This window comes from Varanus komodoensis, unplaced genomic scaffold (genome assembly GCF_004798865.1).
Source record: "Varanus komodoensis strain SLA01 unplaced genomic scaffold, ASM479886v1 scaffold1, whole genome shotgun sequence".
Classification (NCBI taxonomy): Eukaryota; Metazoa; Chordata; class Lepidosauria; order Squamata; family Varanidae; genus Varanus; species Varanus komodoensis.
Genome location: NW_025335268.1, coordinates 54,012,159 through 54,033,157, shown reverse-complemented (window position 1 = coordinate 54,033,157; position 20,999 = coordinate 54,012,159). Strand labels below are relative to the sequence as shown.

General features: G+C 42.9%; 1 protein-coding gene across 1 annotated transcript in view; it reads left to right on the top strand.

Moving 5' to 3' along the window:
* The window catches only part of RFX6 (regulatory factor X6), a 46,410-nt gene extending 42,268 nt beyond the window's left edge, over positions 1-4,142 (top strand). Inside the window, exons 18-19 of the mRNA XM_044420437.1 lie at positions 1,286-1,498; positions 3,967-4,142. Of these exons, the coding sequence (XP_044276372.1) occupies positions 1,286-1,498; positions 3,967-4,142 (389 nt within the window). The remainder of the gene's footprint in view (positions 1-1,285; positions 1,499-3,966) is intronic.
* Positions 4,143-20,999: the final 16,857 nt, after the last annotated feature.

The following is a 20,999-nucleotide window of genomic DNA, read 5'->3' as shown; positions in this document are numbered from 1 at the left end:
TTACCCCAATAAAATCTCACTGAATCCAACTACGTATATCAACAGGCACATAACATGAAGTTTGTGAACAGAGGGAACTCCATTTGGCTTGTATTGATCTCCAGATCCTGGACTAATGTGTGAATCATAACAAACGTAACTTCACAAACTTTGCAAGTTGGCCTGAAGTCTGAGTCTGAAATTTCCACTCCTAGTTTTCACATGCTGTTCCTGCTAGGGGCATTTGCAGCTCTGCTGTAGTATGCGTCTAGAGAATGTACAAGGGAATAAATCTGCATAAATTTTTGACCCAAACTTCCTCCCCTTTCTGACCCTTGGCGTGCCCTTTCTTTCCCCACCAAAGCCCAGGTACAGCCTTGAATGGGGCAGCTGGCATGTACCTGCACCTGCTTCAAAAAGGTGGGGTGGAGGCTTGGTCTCCAGAGTCCCAGTTCCAGGATTGCAGGACCATGAGTAATCCTATGGCCTCAGAAGGACTTTTGGGTTCCTTTCTTAATGCACAGTGGACCAGAAGCTTCTTTCATTTACATCAGACCAGCACCAGCTTGTGGCCCATGACTTGCATCTAATCTCTGCCCTCAGTATTGCAATCCTCCTCTCACCTGAGAAGGCTGCCAGCTCATTGAGAAGAAGACATGAGAAGAGTGCTACCTTTAGCTGCACTGGATCTCAGCTTTCTTCCCAGTGTGCCTGCATTTCCCTCTCTCTCTAGCCTGCCTTCAGTGATAATGCAAAAAGTTGAAATTACATGGGTTACCAAGGCTAACACTTTGTCAGAAGGAGGAGGTCTGCCCTGGCTATTGTCTCAACCGGCTGTGTAGCAGGAAATGACCTTAAGAGCTCATCAGATCAACATTGTTGTTTTACCTAGCAATCCAGCTCAAAGAAGTAAGCCAAGCTCAGAAGGTGAATCTTATGGGCATCTTGCTACAGTGAGCCTCTTGTAGAAAATGGTGCCTGTTCTAATTTTACCTGGTTGGTAAGTGGGAGCAGCTACTGACTAGTGCTGTTTAGTTTCCTCAAAACACCAGTATAAGTTATTTGCAGCTAAACATACACCAAGGATGGGGGACAGATTTTGATGGACTGCAACTGCCATCAGCATTAGCTAGCATACCCAATGGTGAGTGTGAATGGAAGATACAGTCCAGCAACATCTGGAGGTTCACATATTATTCCAGATCCTATGAGAATATTGCTTGCACTGTTTATCTGTTCTGAACCAATACTTGTGTAGCTATTATTTACTAATACTTACTTTCTTACTGTCAAATCTGTTTGACAGGGTTTTATGGAAATAATATCAACTATACAGAATCCCACAGACTTGGGTCAATGGTAGATCAGCACGTTTCTGTTATCAGCAGCATTAGTAGCATCCGACCATTGCCTCCGTACAGTGACATTCATGATTCACTCAGTATCTTAGAGGACACTGGAAGGAAACAGGGACCAACCTATTATCCAGAGGCCTCCATAGCCTGTCGAAATCCCACAGGTAAGTAGATCTGATGGCAAAGCAAGAACACTGAATCTTCTAATGGAAGCCCTCTTCTCTCATATGGTCTGTGTGAGAACACCTGGAAGAACAAACAGCAAATACCTGGGAGGAGAGCCCAATTGTGCCGTCTGGCCATTCCTCCAGCCACAAGCAAAGGTGAGAACAGGCTCTGCCCGTGTGCAGGTGTTGTGCACAGAGAGCTTGGACAGTTGTGAATTCTGAGTAGGATCCCTTCTGGTGTGCATAAGCCCAGTATGGACATATATGTGTAGGATCTGTTCTTACCTTTGGCCTGATACGAAAAAACTGGGTGAAGAGACAGTCTTCAGACAAGTAGAAGTCAGGAGCAGGGCCAAACAGTGCAAAATTGCTTCTCTACCTCCATAAATTTTGCTCCCCATGAGGATCCAAACCAGAGGGGAGAACTTAGGCCTTGGGTATATGTACTGGGTCCCCTGTTGAAAAACCTGCAGTTAGTGCCAGAACTTAGTTCTGGAAAGAGAGCAGTAGAAATTTCCTTCACCAATAACCTAGTTAATTGTACATATGTGGGAATTGTTGTTTCAGCTCAAAGGCCATATTTTGAGGGGGCTTGAAATGTTGGCACACTTTTGATAAATTAACCACAACTAACAATAACACTTTTAATCAGGAGGAGTTGATTTTTTCCCCCAGCTCTAAGATCCAGTATACATATGATTTGAGAAGCTGCATTGAGGCTATAATCCTATTAGCATGCTTACCTCAGACTAAGTCTCATTCAAAGTGGTAAGATTAGGTAAATCAAGGTAAATCCTATATGCATAGGATTGGGCCACTAAGGCACCTATGCAAGTTTAGGCAAAAAAAGCAAAAAGAAAAAGTGTAGGTTTTTCCTGTCTAAACTTGTGTAGGATTGCATGTGTGGTCAGTTTAATTTAGTTGCCTTGATTATGATATGTTGAACATAATGGCTGTCCTTTACTTCACACAATTCATAGCACTCTCTTCCATGGCACTCTCTTCCATGAGGTTCCAGTATGGCCCAGCTGGTCTCTTCAGGCAAGTCACACTGCTACAGACTTAGGTCTTCATCTGGTAAATTGGAACATCATCTGTTTACTTTACAGGGTTCTTGACAGAACAAAAAAGGAAAGGGCATAAACACTTTAGCACAGGTTTCTCCAGGATGCCCCCTCCTAGATGATTTAGATCCCAGCTCCCAGAACCCTTCTGCTGCCTGGAGCTGTAGTCAAAAATATCAGGGTCATACTAAGTTGGGGTGGGCTGCTTGAAAGGGAGAAAGAAAGAGAGAGGGAATGAACATCATTTATATCTCATATTTCTATCAGATATATCCCCTTTCAAGCCAGCTCACAGGAAACAGCTAAAGAAATGGTTTCTTAAAGAAAAAGAAGACAGTGGGGGGAATGTGAATTAAGTATAAAATATATACCAATCAAAGAACACCAAGGACCTGGGCAAATGGGAATCAAAACAATGATGTGTAGGCAATAAGAAGTCTGGCACCGATCTAATACAGAAACGGATGGCTGGTTCCAATTTAGACACAAGCAGCTGGTCGGGCAGAAGTGGACCTCTCTGCTCCTCTCCCTGTGGTAGCCCCTGAAAAGGCTACACGGAGGGTCAGGGGACTTGGCTGAATGGGTTTGCTGTGGGGCAGGGAAAGGGAGCAACCATCAAAATTATGATTTTCCCCATCATCCCCCCCCCCCCACAATTCTGTCAGGAGAAGGCCCGTCATGGATGCAAACCAAATGCATCTATTAGAAACATGTAAACATTTCTAACATTTGCATACATAAATGATAACTTTCAGGGTGAGAAGCTTACTCCTGAACAGGTCTTAATATATAGGCTTGAAAATATTACAGGTTGAAAAGAGTTAATCTGTCTCTTCCCATTCTGCTCTGTTTCCTGCATTTTTAAATACTTTGCATTTCTGCCAGATTTTGGATTTGTCTTTACAGCTATATGGCTGCTTGTAGTTTGTCCTACTCCGATGTGCAAAAACAACCAAATTGCTCTGTTTGCAAATACTGGAAATGTTTCTTTGCGTATGAAATCTCTTTTATACAGAGCTTAGACTCAAAGATGCTGAACATGAATGGATGGCCACCAAGCAAAAGAGAGGTTTTAAAGGACCCTTCATAATTACTGCTTCACGTATATCTGTGGTGTGGAAGTGAAGAGGATGGCTTTACTTTTTGCCAGGGCTCTTTGTGTTGCCATAGCATAAACTTGAAACATGTGAGGGGGAAAAAGGATTGTTAAAAGTGCCCCTACCTGGAGCACTTACTACTGAGTACTTCGAATGTCTCTGCATACCAGCTTGTATGAGGAATGCCTTCTAGATAAGGGACTACTATTTCTAGACAGGTTTAAATCACTGGGATAGATTCCCTCCCTACCACCACCTAGAACAAAAGCAGCAAAAGGAGTAACAATTGCCATTTTCTCTGCAGCTTCAGACATGCAGCCTGCTATATCGGCCTCCTCCTCCCAGTGCATGTACGGCCATGCTAGACAGTGTCCTTCACAGGAGACAGTGGACTCTTCTGGACAAGCCAGCAGTGAGATGGTCACATCTTTACCACCAATCAATACTGTTTTTATGGGAACCGCTGCTGGAGGCACCTGACTTACTGATGTGGATGCATCCTTCTCCTGTTCCAGTACTGAACTGCTAACAACAACCTCTAGTGATTGGAATGGAAAAGCAGTACGAATAATTGTAGAGACCACCTAGAAGGATTTTGCTTGCACTGCAAACAACTCACAAGTCCATGGCTGGACACAGAATATGCCCGGTATATGAATGGGAATATAATCACAGAATGGCTTTTAGGTGTCTCTTACGATGGCTCTTCTGGTTTGAAATACATGAGTACTTGTCCATCTTCCCTTTTCTTCTAAGGCCATAATTATAAGCAATACTTTTCGACCACTGGTCCTTCCTTGCTCGCAACCTTGTTATCCCTCTCTCCATGCTGTATGGTCTACTTTAGAGATGAACTTGGGTTGCAAAAGTGCCTAGGCGAACCCCTAACAATGGTGGCTATACTGGACCAAGTGGCCTTGCTGCATCATGATGCTTCTGCTCACCAAGGTGCCAACCCATCTCTGCCTTGAACTTGGTTGTTTGGGCGGGTCACTTGTCCTTGTGCTTAACCGTGCCTCCCATGGAAGCCCATGTGGTGGTGGTGGTGGTGGTGCCCAGGAACATTTCTTAACTTGTAAAACGTGCCCACAAACTCAAAATAGTTGCCATCCCTGGCTCTAGATCTTCTCATAGCAAAAGTGTTGCAGTTGTGCCATGGCTCCGAAGCAGCAACTATCAGGCATAATCGGGGTGTACTCTGTTGTTCTAAATGCCAGCATTTCCCAAATTACTCAAATCCAATTATTCAATTGGACTTCTCTACTCAGCCATCTTTTCAATATTAATATTTTACAGGCCTTGGTTAAGTGCCAATGTGCAAATTGTTTAACACTATCACGTCTAGGATGTGGTAATCTGGTTGCTGCATGCATGGTTCCTGCTGTTCTTGCAGGCACCGTGCCAGTCCTATCATTATGCTTTCTGATCAGGGGATGGAGCAAGAAGAAGGACACCTGTGCTGCTCATCTCTCTTCCTCCCCTGTTAGAAGGCCCCATCAGGAGGGTGTTTGCTGCAGCAAGAGATCTCTAGAGCAACCTGCTAAGTGCACCACCAGACACTTCCTACCTCAGGCAGCTGCCACTGCCCTACCTGCCTGCCTGCTTCCTCACCTGTTGGCCAGCCCTCAGCTGCTGGGGCATAGGGCAGGAATGGCTGGGCAGGCAGGCCTGAGCAGCATGGTCAACTGGCCAACCTAGGGAGGAGCAGGCAAATAGGCCAGCCAAGTGGGGAGGCAACAAGAAACGTTGCTTAAGGCAGCAGGAAAGGTTGGGTAGGCCTGTTTACATGTATGAGGCCAACTCATTTTGCAAAAAGATGTTATATAGGGGACGCTATAGAAAAGCTTTTAATAAATGAATGAATGAATGAATGAATGAATGCAGGATGGCGCATTCATTCAGTGGTACAGTGCATGCTTCATGTACAGGGGCATGTCAGGCTCAAGTCCTGGCAAGTCCAGGTAGGGCTGGGAAATATTTCTGCCTGAGACCCTGGAGACCACCTGCCAGTCCTTGTAGAGAAAATTGGGGTAGATGAACCCAGGCAGCAAACCAGTAAAGGCAGTAAAGCAGCATGATCTTTATCACTGTGACTTCAGCGAAATCCAGTACAAGCAACAGCTGATCTCATGAGTCAAGTGCTTGTTTGTGGAAGCATTCTTTGTGTGCCCTTCCCACTGAATCATTTGGCCTTCCTGCATACAGAATCAGCAGGATGGCCAATGGTCCACCTGAACTCAGTACCGGCTTACTAATTCAACATTTGAGCCTTATCAGTGACCTCTGCTGCATCTCTTTCAGTCCTAATAAGGCAAGGATATTTGGGCAAAGAGGTGCAGATGGAATTCAGCAGGCAGGGTGTGTTTCCCACATGACCCTTTGGCCCCCAACAAGGTAAACAGAATTTACGCCAGAACTTCCAGTCAGGCCTTTCACACATCTATACGGAAACCATAATTTGCTGGCATCAAAGGGCCATGCACAAATGGCCATTCCTGACTTTTCAAAGTACTGCTTCCCAGAACATAGAGGCTGCAATATGGTACACATTTACTTGGTGATAAGTCCTATTGAATTCAGTGGGTCTTACACCTAAGTAGACCCATATTGCATTGCATATAGCTGCCACTTTTTTTCTCTTTCTATCATGTGATGCCAAAACCTGCATGGGTTGCATTATTTGGGAATATTGTTCTGGTATCCCAGTAGTTATGGTCTATTTTCAGAAAAAGGCCAACAAATTCTCATGTGTAGTGTGTAGTAGGGGGATGGAGAAAATTAGTCATCTAATCTTTACTTATTCAAAGCAGTTTCCTGTCACTCCTACATACCTTCTGTGTTGTAAAAACAAAGAAGCATTATTTAATAGAGGTGATTTTCTTTATTTATTGGGATTGAAGAGTTTACTTACAATTCTGTTTGGCAGATTGTCAAATATATGAATTCTACCTCCTATGGAAATGTTTACAAAGTCAATTTTTATTACTTCAAATCAATCTAGACCAAACTTAACGTTTTCTAATCTTGTGGATTAAAGAACTCCTTTGTGATGATACTGAATGGCAATCTCATTTGTTCTTTTGTTAATCACTGGTTGTTTAGCATATTTTTCACATGGCTTTTTGCGGCGGGGGGGGGGGCATTTCCTGACTTTTAGAGCAGCACAGCAATGGAGGGAGGTGGTGGGCTCTCCCACACTGGAGGCATTCAAGAGGCAGTTGGACAGCAGTCTCTCAGGGATGCTTCCACTCTTGGTCCTGCGCTGAACAGGGAGTTGGACTTGATGGCTTATAGGTCCCTTCCAGCTCCACTATGATTCTATGATTCTGCCAACATTTGTCCAGGATGAATATTTATTCTGAATGTGATCCTATGTTGTCCAACCAGATATTGATAACTGCATCTTTGAAATCACCCAGTTGCATGAAGAGGGCTAGGCCATAAACCAGGCCAGCTTTACAATTAGGCAATGGGGCCTAATTTTAAAAATGAAATTCTAAAGGCACAAGCACAAACAATTCCAACAGGGAAAAAAGAAGACAACAGAAGAAGGCCATGTGGTTTCAAAAATGGTTACAGATGATCTGAAAACAATAAAGGCCATGTATAGGAAGTGAAAGGAAGGCCAGGCTACAAAGGAAGAATACAGGCAAGTAGCACAAAATTATAGGGATGGCATCATGAAGGGTAAAGCTAGGAATGAAGGAGGCTAGTGAGCAATGCTGAAAGCAACAAAAAAGCCTTCTTCAGTTATGTCCAAAGTAAAAGACAAAGGAAAGAAATGGAGGTTCTTCAACTACTCAATGTAGGTGGCAAAATTGATAACAGGTGATAAAGGGCAGAATGTACAATCCCCACTTTGGCTCTGTCTTCCCCAGAAGTAGATCTGTGACATTCCTGATGAAGGGGAAGTGCAACCTGAAGGGGTAGGATCATCTAATTGGGTTGAATGAGTTCCAGTCTCCAGGGCCTGATGAACCCCATCCTAGAGTCATAAAGGAGCTGACGGAAGAACTCTCAGATGCACCATTATCCTTAAAACACCATGAAGGACAAGAGAAGTGTCAGATGACTGGGAAAGGGCAAATGTTGTCTCCATCTTCAAGAAAGGGAGGGTGAGGAGAAGAACCTGGGAACTACAGACCAATCAGACTGACATCCATCCCTGTGAAAATTTTGGAACAGTCAGTCTGCAAACACTTTGAAAGTAATGCAGTGATTACTAGAACCCAGCATGGATTCCTCAAGAACAAATCCTGCCAGACTAATCTGATTTCATTTTTTGATTGGGTAACCTCCCTGACAGACTGTGGGAATGCTTTGTACATAATCTATCCTGACTTAGCAAAGCTTTTCACAAAGTGCCCCATGATATCCTAATTACCAAACTAGCAAAAAGTGAGCTAGGTGGTACAAGGATCAGGTTGATCCACAGTTGGCTACCAACTAGGACTCAAAGAGTGTTCATTGATGGCACCTTCTCTAACTGGGGAAAGGTAACAAGTGAGGTACTACAGGGGTTAGTCCTGGCTCTCAGCCCTGCGCTCTTCAACATTTTTATTAATTATTTGGATCAGGAAGTGAAGGGAACAATGATCATATTTGCAGATGACACAAAACTTTGTGGGATAGCTAATATCCTGGAAGAGAGAAGTAAGATTTAAGATGAACTTGACAGGTTGGAGTGCTGGGCTAAAACAACAGAGTGAAATTCAGTGAGGAATAATGCCAAGTTCTGCACCTAGGAGACCAAACACATTGTTACAAGATGAGGAATACTTGGCTCAACAAGAGGGCAAGTGAGAAGGATTTGGAATTGCTGTAGAGCAGAAGCTGAATATGAATCAACAATGTGAGGTGGCTTCAAAAAGGGCAAATGCTATTTTAAGCTCCATTAATTGAAGTATTGCTTCTAAATCATGTGAAGTACTAGTTACCATTTATTCAGCACTGCTTAGGCTTCATCTGGAGAACTGTGTCCAGTTCTGTGCACCACAGTTTAAGACAGATGCAGACAGACTGGAAAGGATTCAGAGGACAACAAGGATGTTCCAGGGACTGAAAACAAAGCCCTGTGAGGAGATATTGAAAGAACTGAGCATGTTTAGCCTTGAGAAGAGAACCCTGAGGGGATATGATAGCAGTCTATAAGTACTTGAAAGGCTGTCACAAACAGGTTCTCTTCTCGATCATCAACAGGAAGGACAGGTTCTCTTCTCGATTATCAACAGGAAGGACAGGTTCTCTTCTCGATCATCCCAGAGTGCAGAACATAGAATAACAGTCTCAAGTTACAGAAAACCAGGTTCAGACTGGACATCAGGAAGAATTTCCTGAATGTTATTGCAGAACAACAATAGAACCAATGACCTAGGGAGGTGCTTGGTTCTCCCGCACTACAGGCGTTCATGATGCAACTCGGCCACCGTCTGAGAGGGATGGTTTAACTTGGAGTCCTGCACTGAGTAGGGGGCTGGACCCAATGGCCCTTTGGCCCCTTCCAACTCTGCTATTCTATTATTCTATGATTGCTGAGTTCGGCATCTGGTGAAGCATTAATGTGGTTCTTCTACCTCGCAGTTTTAATCCCATTCATTAGACTTCTGTGGCCCACTTCTTTCATTAAAGTAAAAGCTGTGAGGAACACACAAGAGTTTAGTGAGAAACCCTAGGCCACATGACCTATGTCCATGCTGCTGATCTCCCCATGCCAGCATTGCCCCCCAAAACCATTATTAGGGTGTAAGATGCACAACTGCTCAGGGAGCTTCAGCTTCAGATGGTATGGAAATGGAATTAAATAAATTAATATAAACAATAGGGTTGTTCTCTGATTGTTTACCATATCACCTCTCTCAAAAGGAGGCAATAACTATCCTTTTGACCTACTGTAAATACCTCCCAGCCCTGCCTTGCCTTACTTGCCATTGGCTGGCATTTAGTAGTAGTATTAGTAGCAATAGTGGTGGCATTACTTTATACCCCACCTGTCTTTCTCTTGCATGGAAACCATGGTGACTTTTCCATTGTAGGCACACATCAACAACCCTCTGAGAAAGGTATGGCTGAGAGTCATTGAATGACCCAAAGTCACTCATGGCTGAAAGGACACTAGACCTAGTTGTCCCCAGTTCCAGTCCAACTGGACACTGGTCCAGTTCCGTAGACTCCCACATGTAGAGGACAGCGATTCAGGACCAGTTGCCCTAAGGCATCTCCAGTGTGACTTTTGAGATCAAATACAATTGCCCTGGGGTTTCCTAGTACCTCCAGAAACTACTTCCCTGAGCTTCGGCATGGAGATGGATTACAGGGAATACAGATGCTGGGCCCTTGAATGCCACTCTCTCAGTGTGACACGCAGCCCCACATCATCTCTCCAAAGTTTTCAACTTAGTCTTATAAAGGTATAAATGAACTACATGTCCAGCTGGATTTGATATGCAGAATAATGGCACACCATCAGCAGGACAGGGTACATGCAGGGAAGCCCAGCATGTGCGTATCTGAGGAGGAACTGTGCTGTGCCAATTTCTGGGGGCAACACAATGAGAAGCATCCCTGAAGGTGGAAATTTACCTTGCCTGTTGGGAGTGAATGGCAATCATGTCAACAAAAAGGAGGACGCACTGGGTACTTTATGAGTATGAGCACTACACCTGCCCTGGGAATCCAGTACCTAGGCTGAAAGTGAAGGTTTGCATCCTCTCCCTTATTTCCATGTTGCAGCCAATTTACTTTGTCCCATTGAACTGAATGGGTGTCTTCAAGAACCGAGTCAGCTGCTACTTACATGGCTCCAAACCCTAATCTGCATAGTCTCATTTCTTGATGCAACTACAGAGTCTGGTAAAATACGAGGGACTTTCTAGTAACATACTGGTTATACTAGCTATTACTTGCTAATAAAATACTAGGGACTTGCTAGTATTTTACCAGAAGGGAAAAAATATATCCAGGTCAATGCAAATAGCACGACAGATGTATTACGACTCAACATGTTAAGCACACAGCAAGTTGGTGTCAAACAGACTGAATTAGTTTCAGTATAGTGAATGTTTGCAATGTATGGCTGTGAAAGTTGGACCATAAGGAAGGCTGAGCGCCAAAGAATTGAGGCCTTTGAGTTGTGGTGCTGGAGGAGACTCCTGCGAGTCCCTTGGATAGCAAGGTGATCAAACCGGACAGTCCTAGAAGAGATCAACCCTGACTGCTCTTTAGAAGGCCAGATCCTGAAGATGAAACTCAAATACTTTGGCCACCTAATGAGAAGGAAGGACTCCCTGGAGAAAAGCCTAATGCTGGGAACAATAGATGGCAAAAGAAGAAGGGGGTGGCAGAGGATGAGGTGGCTAGATGGAGTCACTGAAGCAGTCAGCGTGAGCTTAAGTGGACTCCGGGGGATGGTGGAGGGCAGGAAGGCCTGGAGGAATGTTGTCCATGGGGTCGCGATGGGTCGGACACGACTTCTCAACGAGCAACATAGTGAATGTATGCTTAGTGTGCTGCATGAAATGTCCAGGCATGCTGCATTCTACATTTTTTCATTTTTACTCTAGACTATTATTTATTTATTTATTTATTTATTTATTTATAACATGTTTATGCCGCACCCATCGCAGAAAGCCTAAGGCCCTCAGTCTGAATCCGTATCCTAGTATGAGATAGGGAGAGAGAATTTTAATCAGTAGCCTTGAGCCTACTCCAGAAGAATAATTTAAAAAGGCAGAGCTGTTAGATTTCTAGTAATGTTGGCCATGGCCAACAAAGGGAGGAAAGCATTTAAAACATTGGAAGCTCTACACTAAAATATCGCAGATTCTTTATTGTTAAATAAGAATGCTAGGGACATGCCTGGGAGAATCCTGCATGTTTACAAGTGGGAAGATTCTCTGTTCCTAGACTTCAGCTTATGTAGTACGCTAATGCTTTTTAGAATAGCACAGTCAACTGGAAATACCAAAAAGATTCTTGCAAGCTGTTGAAATAGGAAAATCTACTTCCCGTCCTCTTAGCTTAGTTGATTATTATCCCTGATCAAATAAAAGGCCACATGTTCAGGCTGCCCCGATGCCCTGGTTGCTATAGTAAAGATAGATACACAGTTAAATTCTGCATTTAAAAAGAGATTGATATTGAAAGTCTTTTTGTCTCCTCCGTGTACTGTATGTCTTTGCAATAGTAGCAAGTTAATAGGGCATTTCTCCCATTGTACCATGAGCTTTACTCAGGAGGTTTACTGTACAAAAGATTCACTTTCTCATTGGATCAGAAGAGAAAAAAGAAACTACACACGTACATTTACAATCCAACTCAATTACAAAAGTACACACTCTTACAGGAAACACATATAGGATGACTGTTTTTTCATGCTTAAAACCAAATTGTGAAATGTATATTTGCTGTATTTTATATTACTTTGTTGTATTTGAATTTGTTATTGTAAACCATTCTGGGCATGTTGTGTGAAAAAGTGGGGCATAAATATTTATATCTTTTTAACAAGACATATTTCCACAAGAAGCTCCTCATATTGACTGCTTATGTTTCAACATATGGGGATCTCAATGAACTTCAACGAAATAAAGATATTTCTCATAGCACATTTCTAATGATGAAAATTTTCATATACATTCCCTTAAAACTAGTGGCAAATCTCACCATCCCAGAACCCTCAACCAGGATCCAAGTAGAATCCAAAATGCAGGCAGTTGTATTGGTCCAGGTGTGTGTGTATGTACATGGATGCATACACACATTCCAAAGAGCTGTATTAGACAGCATGATACCCAATTTATTAGATCAGCTGATGGTCAGCAGGCAAAAGGCAGTTAGCCTGCTGGACATGGGTTGAAGACATCTGAGACTGAATGAGAATGAGAAAGAAGGGGAGACCACATGAACTCAAACAACCAAAGACCATCAGCTCAAGATTTTCCCAGAATTAATTTTCTCAGCACCGGAGAGGAACAGTTTATCTCTAAGTTAAGCCAGTTCTCATGGACGTAACTTCTGCAAAGTTAGTGACTGGGGTTGCATGACAGAACAACCCATCAAGGACAATCGCCCATGCTGGATTGTCTCCTCACTCCAACCATGCCACTCTACAAGCCTGCTGTAGGGTTGTTCATATTGGTGGTGGGTTGTAGTGTCATCTGAAACCAGTAGAGGGATTTCTAAAATAAGATCATAAGAAAAGCCATGCTGGATCCAACCATCCATTCATCTAGTCCAGCATTCTGTTCATACAGTGGCCAACCAGTTGCCCGCAGGATACAACATACATACCCTGCCCAAGTTCCCCAAACGCTGGTGTACAGAGCCATATCACCTGTGATACCAGAGATAGCACACAGCCATCGAACTAGTAGTCACTGATAGCCTTCTCCTCTGTGCATTTGCCCAGCCCAGTCCCCAGATTGGTGGACTTCACTGCTTAAAGCTTAAAGCAGTGAAGTCCATAGTTCCATAAAGAAGCATTTCCTTCCATCTATCTTGAATCTCCCACCAACTACCTTCATGAGATGAACCCAGGTTCTAACATTTGGGAGCCAGAGAAAAATCCCTCCCTCTCTCCTTTCTGCATGCCATGCGTAATTGTGAACACCTCTGTCACATCTCTCTTAAGTTAACCAACCCCAGTTGTTGCAACCACTCCTCACAGGGGAGTTGCTCCAACTCCTTCATAATTTTAGTTGCCCTTCCCTGCACCTTCTCCAACTCAACAATGTCCTTTTCAGGTGCAGTGACCTGTACACAATATTCTAAGTGCAATTGCAGGAAAGGCTTGGATGATCTTGGAAGGTTTATTTTCAGCTCCTTAGAAGAGGCAAAGTCATGATAGGTGTAATTAGGAGCTTGCCTTTTTCACAGCAGTTGCCTTTTTCACTGAGCTGTCCACAATCCCAAGATCCCTTACTTAGTCGGTCGCCACTAGCTTAGATCCGATCAAGCTAATGCTGGAGCCTGGGATTTTTTGCCCCAATCTGCATTTCATTGTGGTTTTTCAGGATCACTAGTCAAGAGCAGCTGAAAGCCTGCATCTAACTTCACAGGCTTATCAGTTGAGCCCCTGCTCCAGCCTCCTTCACCACTGACCAGCCCTCCATTGCTGTTCAAATGGCACTTTGGAGGAACCATCACTCATTCCCTTAAGTTATTTTTTCACTTTTTATTTTTTAATAATTGAAAAATGAACCTATATGCATACTCTCAAAGCATCAAAACCAAAAAGTGGTGAATGAAAAAGGGAAATGATCAAAGCAGGGAAAGCAGAAGAGAGAAAACAAGCTGGGGTTTGCAGCAAAGGCAGCTGGGATGCACGCAACCACTGATGGGAGGATTGCAGAAGAACGAAGAGGAGAGCAAACTTGATGTTCCAATGCACGTGCCGTGGGTTGTTCAGCGAACAGTCAGTCCACTGGGGCTTAGTTGCAGGACAGCTTCATGCAGGCTGCAAGTCCACCCCAAAGAAAGATCATTTGCAACATCTTGTTGCTGGGAAGTTTGATCCCACGCTCTGCCCCCATGGTGACTCTGAGGATTCCAGCAAAGCTCAGGGGGAACCAGGAAGTCTGAGGGGGTAGATGATGATGCAATTGCCCCTCCTCAACTAAAAGTTGGGGGATTCCAACACCACAAGCCTAAGCTTTGCTATATCATTGCATACGAGACTTCTGTAAAGGAGGTCAATATTGCTATTGCATAGTGAAGATATGGACAGAGGGCACGGAGGTTGGAATGAGGCTTCCTAGTGATTTAGCATTTGAGGTGAACTTTTGATGGATTTCCAGGATCATACATTTACCTATTAAGTTGCTGTACTTTTCTGGGCAGGTTGTAGAAGACCAAACCCTTCAAGCCTCTCCTCAATATACAGTTGTTCAGAAAAGCTTCTCTTCAGCTGTTTTTTCCACTGACTTGATTATCCATATAAATCTTTGTGCTATCTCTGAGCAAAGCTCTTGTCTTCTAACATGAAACTGAAGCATTTTGGATGGAGACTATGGCTGGGTGGAAAGTTCTTCAAAGAGTGTATGTTTATACTGTCAATTATAGGAGGAATTGTGTGTTCTGGATAGTAAGAAAGCAAATAGAAATATAAGTGATGAGAGCAGACTGAAAGACACATGAGAACTAAAGCAATTCTAAGGTTTTCTCCCATTTCTGGCTGTCGGATGGGCTTTGTGTTTTGTGGTGGGGAGCCACAGGATTAGACTAATTGCCACCAGCACCACTACTTTTCAGTCTTGCTTTAAAGTACTTAGACCACCCCTCAGTGAAGAGCTTAACTTCTCCAGCTTTGTAAGATTCCCACCACAAGAAGATTCCCGCTTGTCTACCAGTCAAGCTACACTAAGTATTTTTAGTGTGAAATGCCTGATTCCCTTGCATTTCACATAATGCCCACTCCAAGCTGGTGGCCTCCCACTATTTCTGTCATTCTAATCTGGATTGTATAACCTTCTCCTTCTCCATGATTTGTTGTGGGGAGGCAGGAGGGGTAAAAAAACTTCTCCTTTGTCCTTTCCTCTTGTGCTCCAGTGAACCTGAGCATAACTAACTGAGCTCTGCAATCACACACACACACACACACACACACACACATGCAAATGAAACTTAATGGGCCCTTGCCCTGCATGCACCCCCTTTCCAATTCTTCTGCAATTGCATTTGTGTGTGACACAAGATCACATTCTCAACACAGTGGAAGCAGTGCTGTATTCATTAGCATGTGCCCCAACGGTGATTCCTGGATTTTGCATGAATACCTTGCCTCTGGTCTCTCATGACTGGAAGTACAGATCTCCCCAGTTCAACAACCACTGGAAGTTCCTTGGGAACATATTAGGGATACCTTCACTCAGAGAAGGAAGCTCTCTTGATATGGAATGAGCTTCCATGGACTTTCCGTGTAAGTTGAGGGGGCTCAGTTTGTGCTCAGAATAAATGTATATGTTCTTAAGAATTATACTGAACTGGCATGCAATGGCATAGTGCCACTGGACTGTGCAAAACTAAGCCACTTTAGTGGTCTGTGGGAAATAATTGCATTATCCCCTCCTGAATTTTGCACCGCAGGTGTGATTTCTCAGAAGTGCTGCCTATGCTTATTATAAGATACAAAAAATAACCACAATAAATGTTATTAAAATATGTCAGAATTTTGCTTGCTTGCTTGATTTTGAGCAGGTAATTGAAGTTTGCTATTACTCTTTTTCTCCCGCTATTTCCCAGAAACCCAAATTGATACCCCGTGGCTCATAACAGATTAATAATGAAATGTTAGGGATTTATTGTTCTGCAATTTATTTATTTATGGGAGACATTTTGCTACATTGGTGATTCTGCTCACCTTTCTCTTCATTTCCAAGAATTATGTTTGCATCTTTGTCAGCATTTGCAAAGTGGATCTGAACCTGAAGTAGCCTAAATAAGGTTTAACAGTACTTTTAAAATAAATTTTTATTTAAACTACTAAAATACAACAAAACAAATATAAAAATGCATACTAAAATTAACAGTGCTAATAATCTGTTCTGTGACCCTTTGTGAGCTAGCACAAATGTCTAGAATTCCTGTTTAACACCTGAACTGTCTGCCCATGAAAATCCTGTCTCCCTTAAGCACCATTTTATCTGTACTTCTCAAGAAGAGCTCCTGAGATTTCAAAAGCCAAACTGAGTAGTGGGAAAGGAGATCAAAGCAAAGCCTTCTGAGCTATATGTGGCCACGACATCAGTGGGGAGAACAATTGGATACCTGATATCCAGATGCATGCATCCATTGACCATATCTGACTTCCCCAATTTTATCTGCACTGATAGGAAGGCCCCACTTCTGGGCCAGACAATGTAAGATGGCAAACACAGGAGAGAGTGTGGTTAAAGCACAGCCACAAAGCATCCTTGGATATTAGTGGTTAACATTAAAAAAAAAAAAATCAAAATCCACGTATTTCCTTGGAACCCAACAATCATATCTTTTTGGTTGCATTTTTGGCTTTTAACACTCCTGAGCCCTTTTATAAAAAACTGCCTTGGTTGGCTTCAGAAAGGCAGTATAAAAATCCGTCAATCCAATGAATGAACAGAAAGCAGCCCATGCCTGTACAGGTGACAACCTAGGATGGGTGTTTGGTGATTGTGGGGCCCGTCTTCTTTCCCCCTTATAGGGAAAAAGGCAGCTGCAGTGGAGTAACATATGATGTACACACACATGTAGGGGAAAGGGCCACATAGCCCTTGCCCATTCCCTTCCCATTTCTCCAGAGAAAAATGGTTCCTGAGAAAATGGATCCCTAACGGTATGGCTTTTCCACAATAGAAGAGAACACAACTTGCCAATAATTTCTCATAAGCAAGGAAATGTCTTCCGCAGTTGCTTAATTTTATTTATTGACAGTGACTGTGAATGGGTTTGTGTGGCCGGTGCTTACGTTTTTATGACTTTATTATGCATTTTACATCCTGTAGCCCCTCTGTGTGGCTCTCTTTCAGAGGGAGTGGGGGAAGTAGGGTGTTGCTTTTTAAAAGACATTAAAAATACTTAACCTTGTAGAAGACTATTTTCATTAGATGTACTAACCATGATGCCTCAAGATCAAAACAGGGATGATTAACAAACATAAACCAGGAAAGCAGTTGATCTTCAGGAAAACAGCCCTGCAGTAGCTAACGCAAAGTTCTGGTTAAACATTGCCTTACCGTTTGCATTAGGCCGTCTGTTGTTTTTATGCTGGAGGCTTAGTCGGGTTGGTGGCAGTATTGACTTTGTAATTAAACTATTTTAACTTCTGGATTTTGTAATCACTATATTTAAACCATCTGTTATAGGCCAGGCATGACTTTCCCCTTTCCAAGTATATATATATAAAATGTTGAACAGTGTTTAACCTGCAGCCTTGTGAAGGGTTTACTAGTTGACTTTTGGGGCATTTAGTACTCTGCCAAAGACAAGGAAAATAAACAGGTATTCCTTTTACTATGGCAAGGAAGCATTTAGGCCACCAGGAAAGTATATACAGTACATAGGTCAGAATGGCTGTATGATGAGGGTGTCAAACTGCAGGGCTGTGGGCCAAATTTGCCCCACCTGGGCTCCCAATATGAGGAGACTCCAAGGCTCATTGGCCCCTTCCCTTGGTCCCAGATCACTTCTCCCAGATTGCTGACAGCTTGCTAGTTTCTGGGTTTTTATGGAGTTTTTTCCCCTTCTAAAATTTTGAAATGATCACCAAGTGTAAGGACATTTCACTGGACTCCAAGGCCAAGATCATCCACACTATTGTATTCCCAATTACAGGGTATGGTGTGGAAGCTGGACAGTGAAGGAAACTGACAGGAACAAAATAGATGAATTCAGAACATGGTTTTGGAGGAGACCTTTGTGAATATCCTGCTCTGACAGAAAGATGAGCATGTGGGTCCTAGATCCAATCAAGCCAGAACATTCCTGAAAGCAAAAATAATGAAACTGGGGCTGTTGTACTTTGGGGACATGGCAAGATTCGCTGGAGGAGACAATAATGCTAGGGAAATTTGAAGGCAGAAGAAGAAAAGGAAGACCAATAGAAGATGGATTGTCTCCATAAAGCAATCCGCAGGCTCAAATTTACAAGAACTGAGCAGGACTATTGTCCACAGCACATTTCATTCACAGGGCTGCCAAAAGTCAGAGACAACTTGACAGCAAATAACAAGAAGCAACAAAAGCTTGGAGTGATTTAGGTGTAGTTACTATCACTAAGAGCTTTAAGCTAAACTAAGCTGGCATTTTGGGTGTTTGGGTTCCACCCCTTTTGCCTTTGACCCACGCCTTTGTCTCCAGCTTTGCTTTGCCTGCCACTGAATTTGGCCTTTGATCTGAAAGAAGTTTGACACCTGCTGCTGCGTGATCACAATCCCGTGATTAACACCATTGCTCCATTCTTTAAAAGCTTCTGAAAAATGGCCCCACCTGAAGCACTAATTTATTTAGGAAAGGGGCTATAATTGAGTGGTGCAGGCCATGATTTAAATGTAGAAGGTTCAATTTAGCCTCTGGCATCTTCTGTTAGAAGGAGCTTCAACAGCAGAGATGTGAAAGACTTTATCATGAAACATGGGACAGATGATTGCCCAGTAGCTTCCTGAGTTTAATTGGTAACATTCTAGACAAAGATAAGAAATGTCCCCATCCACTAAGAGTGATTGGTATGTGGAAACTCACTTGGAGCATCCCCTGGCTTGGATCCCACACACAAAAGGTGTGGTGTGTGAAGGGAAGACAGGGTGAAGTTAACCTACAGGCTACACTGCATACCTACAGCTCTGACCTTATTTATTATTATTAACATTCATATGCCGCTTCATTTGCTACGTGGCACAGATCACCTGTTTGGGAGTAGAGGGTGCAAAGTCTGCTTCAAGGGACCCATGGCAGGTGATTCGCACCATCAAAACCAAGAGATCAGATGATCTGCTGCCAAGGGAGCTCCAGTATTACAGTATCTGGAGCTGGGCCAACCAATATTATGACAGAAATTAGTATAATGCAGAGACTCTTCCTGTGCTACTTTGGAAGGTCTCCCTAAGCTTGGCCATGACAAGGAAGGTGGGTATCTAAATTTCTGCTCTGAACAAAGGCACCTTTGGATCTACCTTGAATTCATACTTCACATTTGTAAATAAATAGATAAAAGAAACCATAAGCACAAAGCACAGGACTGGGAGATGCCGCCATGCCTGTAAGGCCAAAATGAAGCACCATCCAGGCTATTTTTCTCGCCTATGAGTGAATGGAGTGAGGTAGTCACCTAAGGCGAGGTGGCTCCTCTCCCCACCTCAGCCGTTATGGACACATCTCATCTTTAGAACCAGTTTGCCCAGTCCAGATCTGGAAGCACAAGGGACAGATAGCACTATTACAGAAATGGATGAGGGAAGCTGTTTTGTATACTTCCAGGTGCTGATGTCCCTTGTATGGCATTGGATCTGTTTTTTGAATCATGACTTGTTCACTTCAGTTTTATTATTTACATCTTTATGTTATCACAGTGCAAAAAGGAAAGATGGTCAAGCAGTTATAAATAAAGTAAAAGGCAGGTGAAATGTGATCATGACTGTGTGCTATGGTTCTGCTCTGGAGGATAAAACACCATCCATTGGATCAGTAACATGTAAGCACACTACAAATACAGCTCGAAAATTAATCAAATATTAATGTTAATTAATATTAATTGATGAACTTGCTTACTTAATGAGGAAAAGGCCATAACCCAGATGTGAAGTTGATGTAATTGTTATTTCTATGTGTAGAATGCAGAATGTCCCAGCTTCAGTCCATTGGCATCTCCAAGTACTGCTGAGAATAATTCTGTCTGAAACTCCTGGGAAGTGAATGCCAGTCAGAAGGACAGTGCTGAGCTAGATAGACAAATGATCTGACTCACAATAAAGCAGCATCCTTTCAAATTCATCTTTCTATATAGGATTCTTAAAAGGAGAATGCAGGGCAAACCTCTGATTAGACAGTGACAGAGTGGGTTCAGACAGCACAATAATTCACACTTAAGGGCTGAATGTGGGATGATTGTGTGTTGTTATGCAAAAATGAGTTATTGTATTGTCTGAACTTAGCTGCACTAAGAAGCCATGGTTTTTTAACCACAAATAAACCATGAAGATAATCCATTATTTGTTGCTGGAGTGTGAACTGTGGGTTCCCCACCATGGTCTGTTTATCTTGGCTGGGTTCAAACAATACAATAACCCCTGTTTCAGAACAATGGTTCACAGTAACAATCCAGAATCAAACTCAGTGTGGTGCAGCAGTAAAGACTGGGACTCAGGCAATTTAGGAATTTGGCAATGTCTAGTCCATGCTCAGTCATGGAGCCAACTTTGGGCCAGTCAAGAGACTCTCAGCCCAAGTATCTCACAGGGTTGTTGTTGTGGGGATAAGACTGAGAACAGCAGGATAATGATGAAGTAAGCTGGTTTGTGTTCTTTAAAAAAGGAGAGATATAAATGTAATGAATAAATGCATAAGTATACTCATGTTGTCTGAATCAAGACACAAAAGGAGGGAGCTGTTGAAGGTGCTTTGCTCATGAGCAAATAACCTGAGCCAGCGTTGCTGCAAGCAGCAAGATTTCTTGGCCTGGCCTGACTAGCTGGATGCTCCATACCTAATTATAAAACAGGGTTGTAAAATGCCAGTTATTATTCAATGTTTTAAAAATGGACATTAATATTTCAGCTGCTCCGTAATCACATTATTCACCCACTGGATGCCTTTTCTGTCCTTTGACATTATCGATGCAATATGAATGCTGACCTGGAAAGGATATTCACG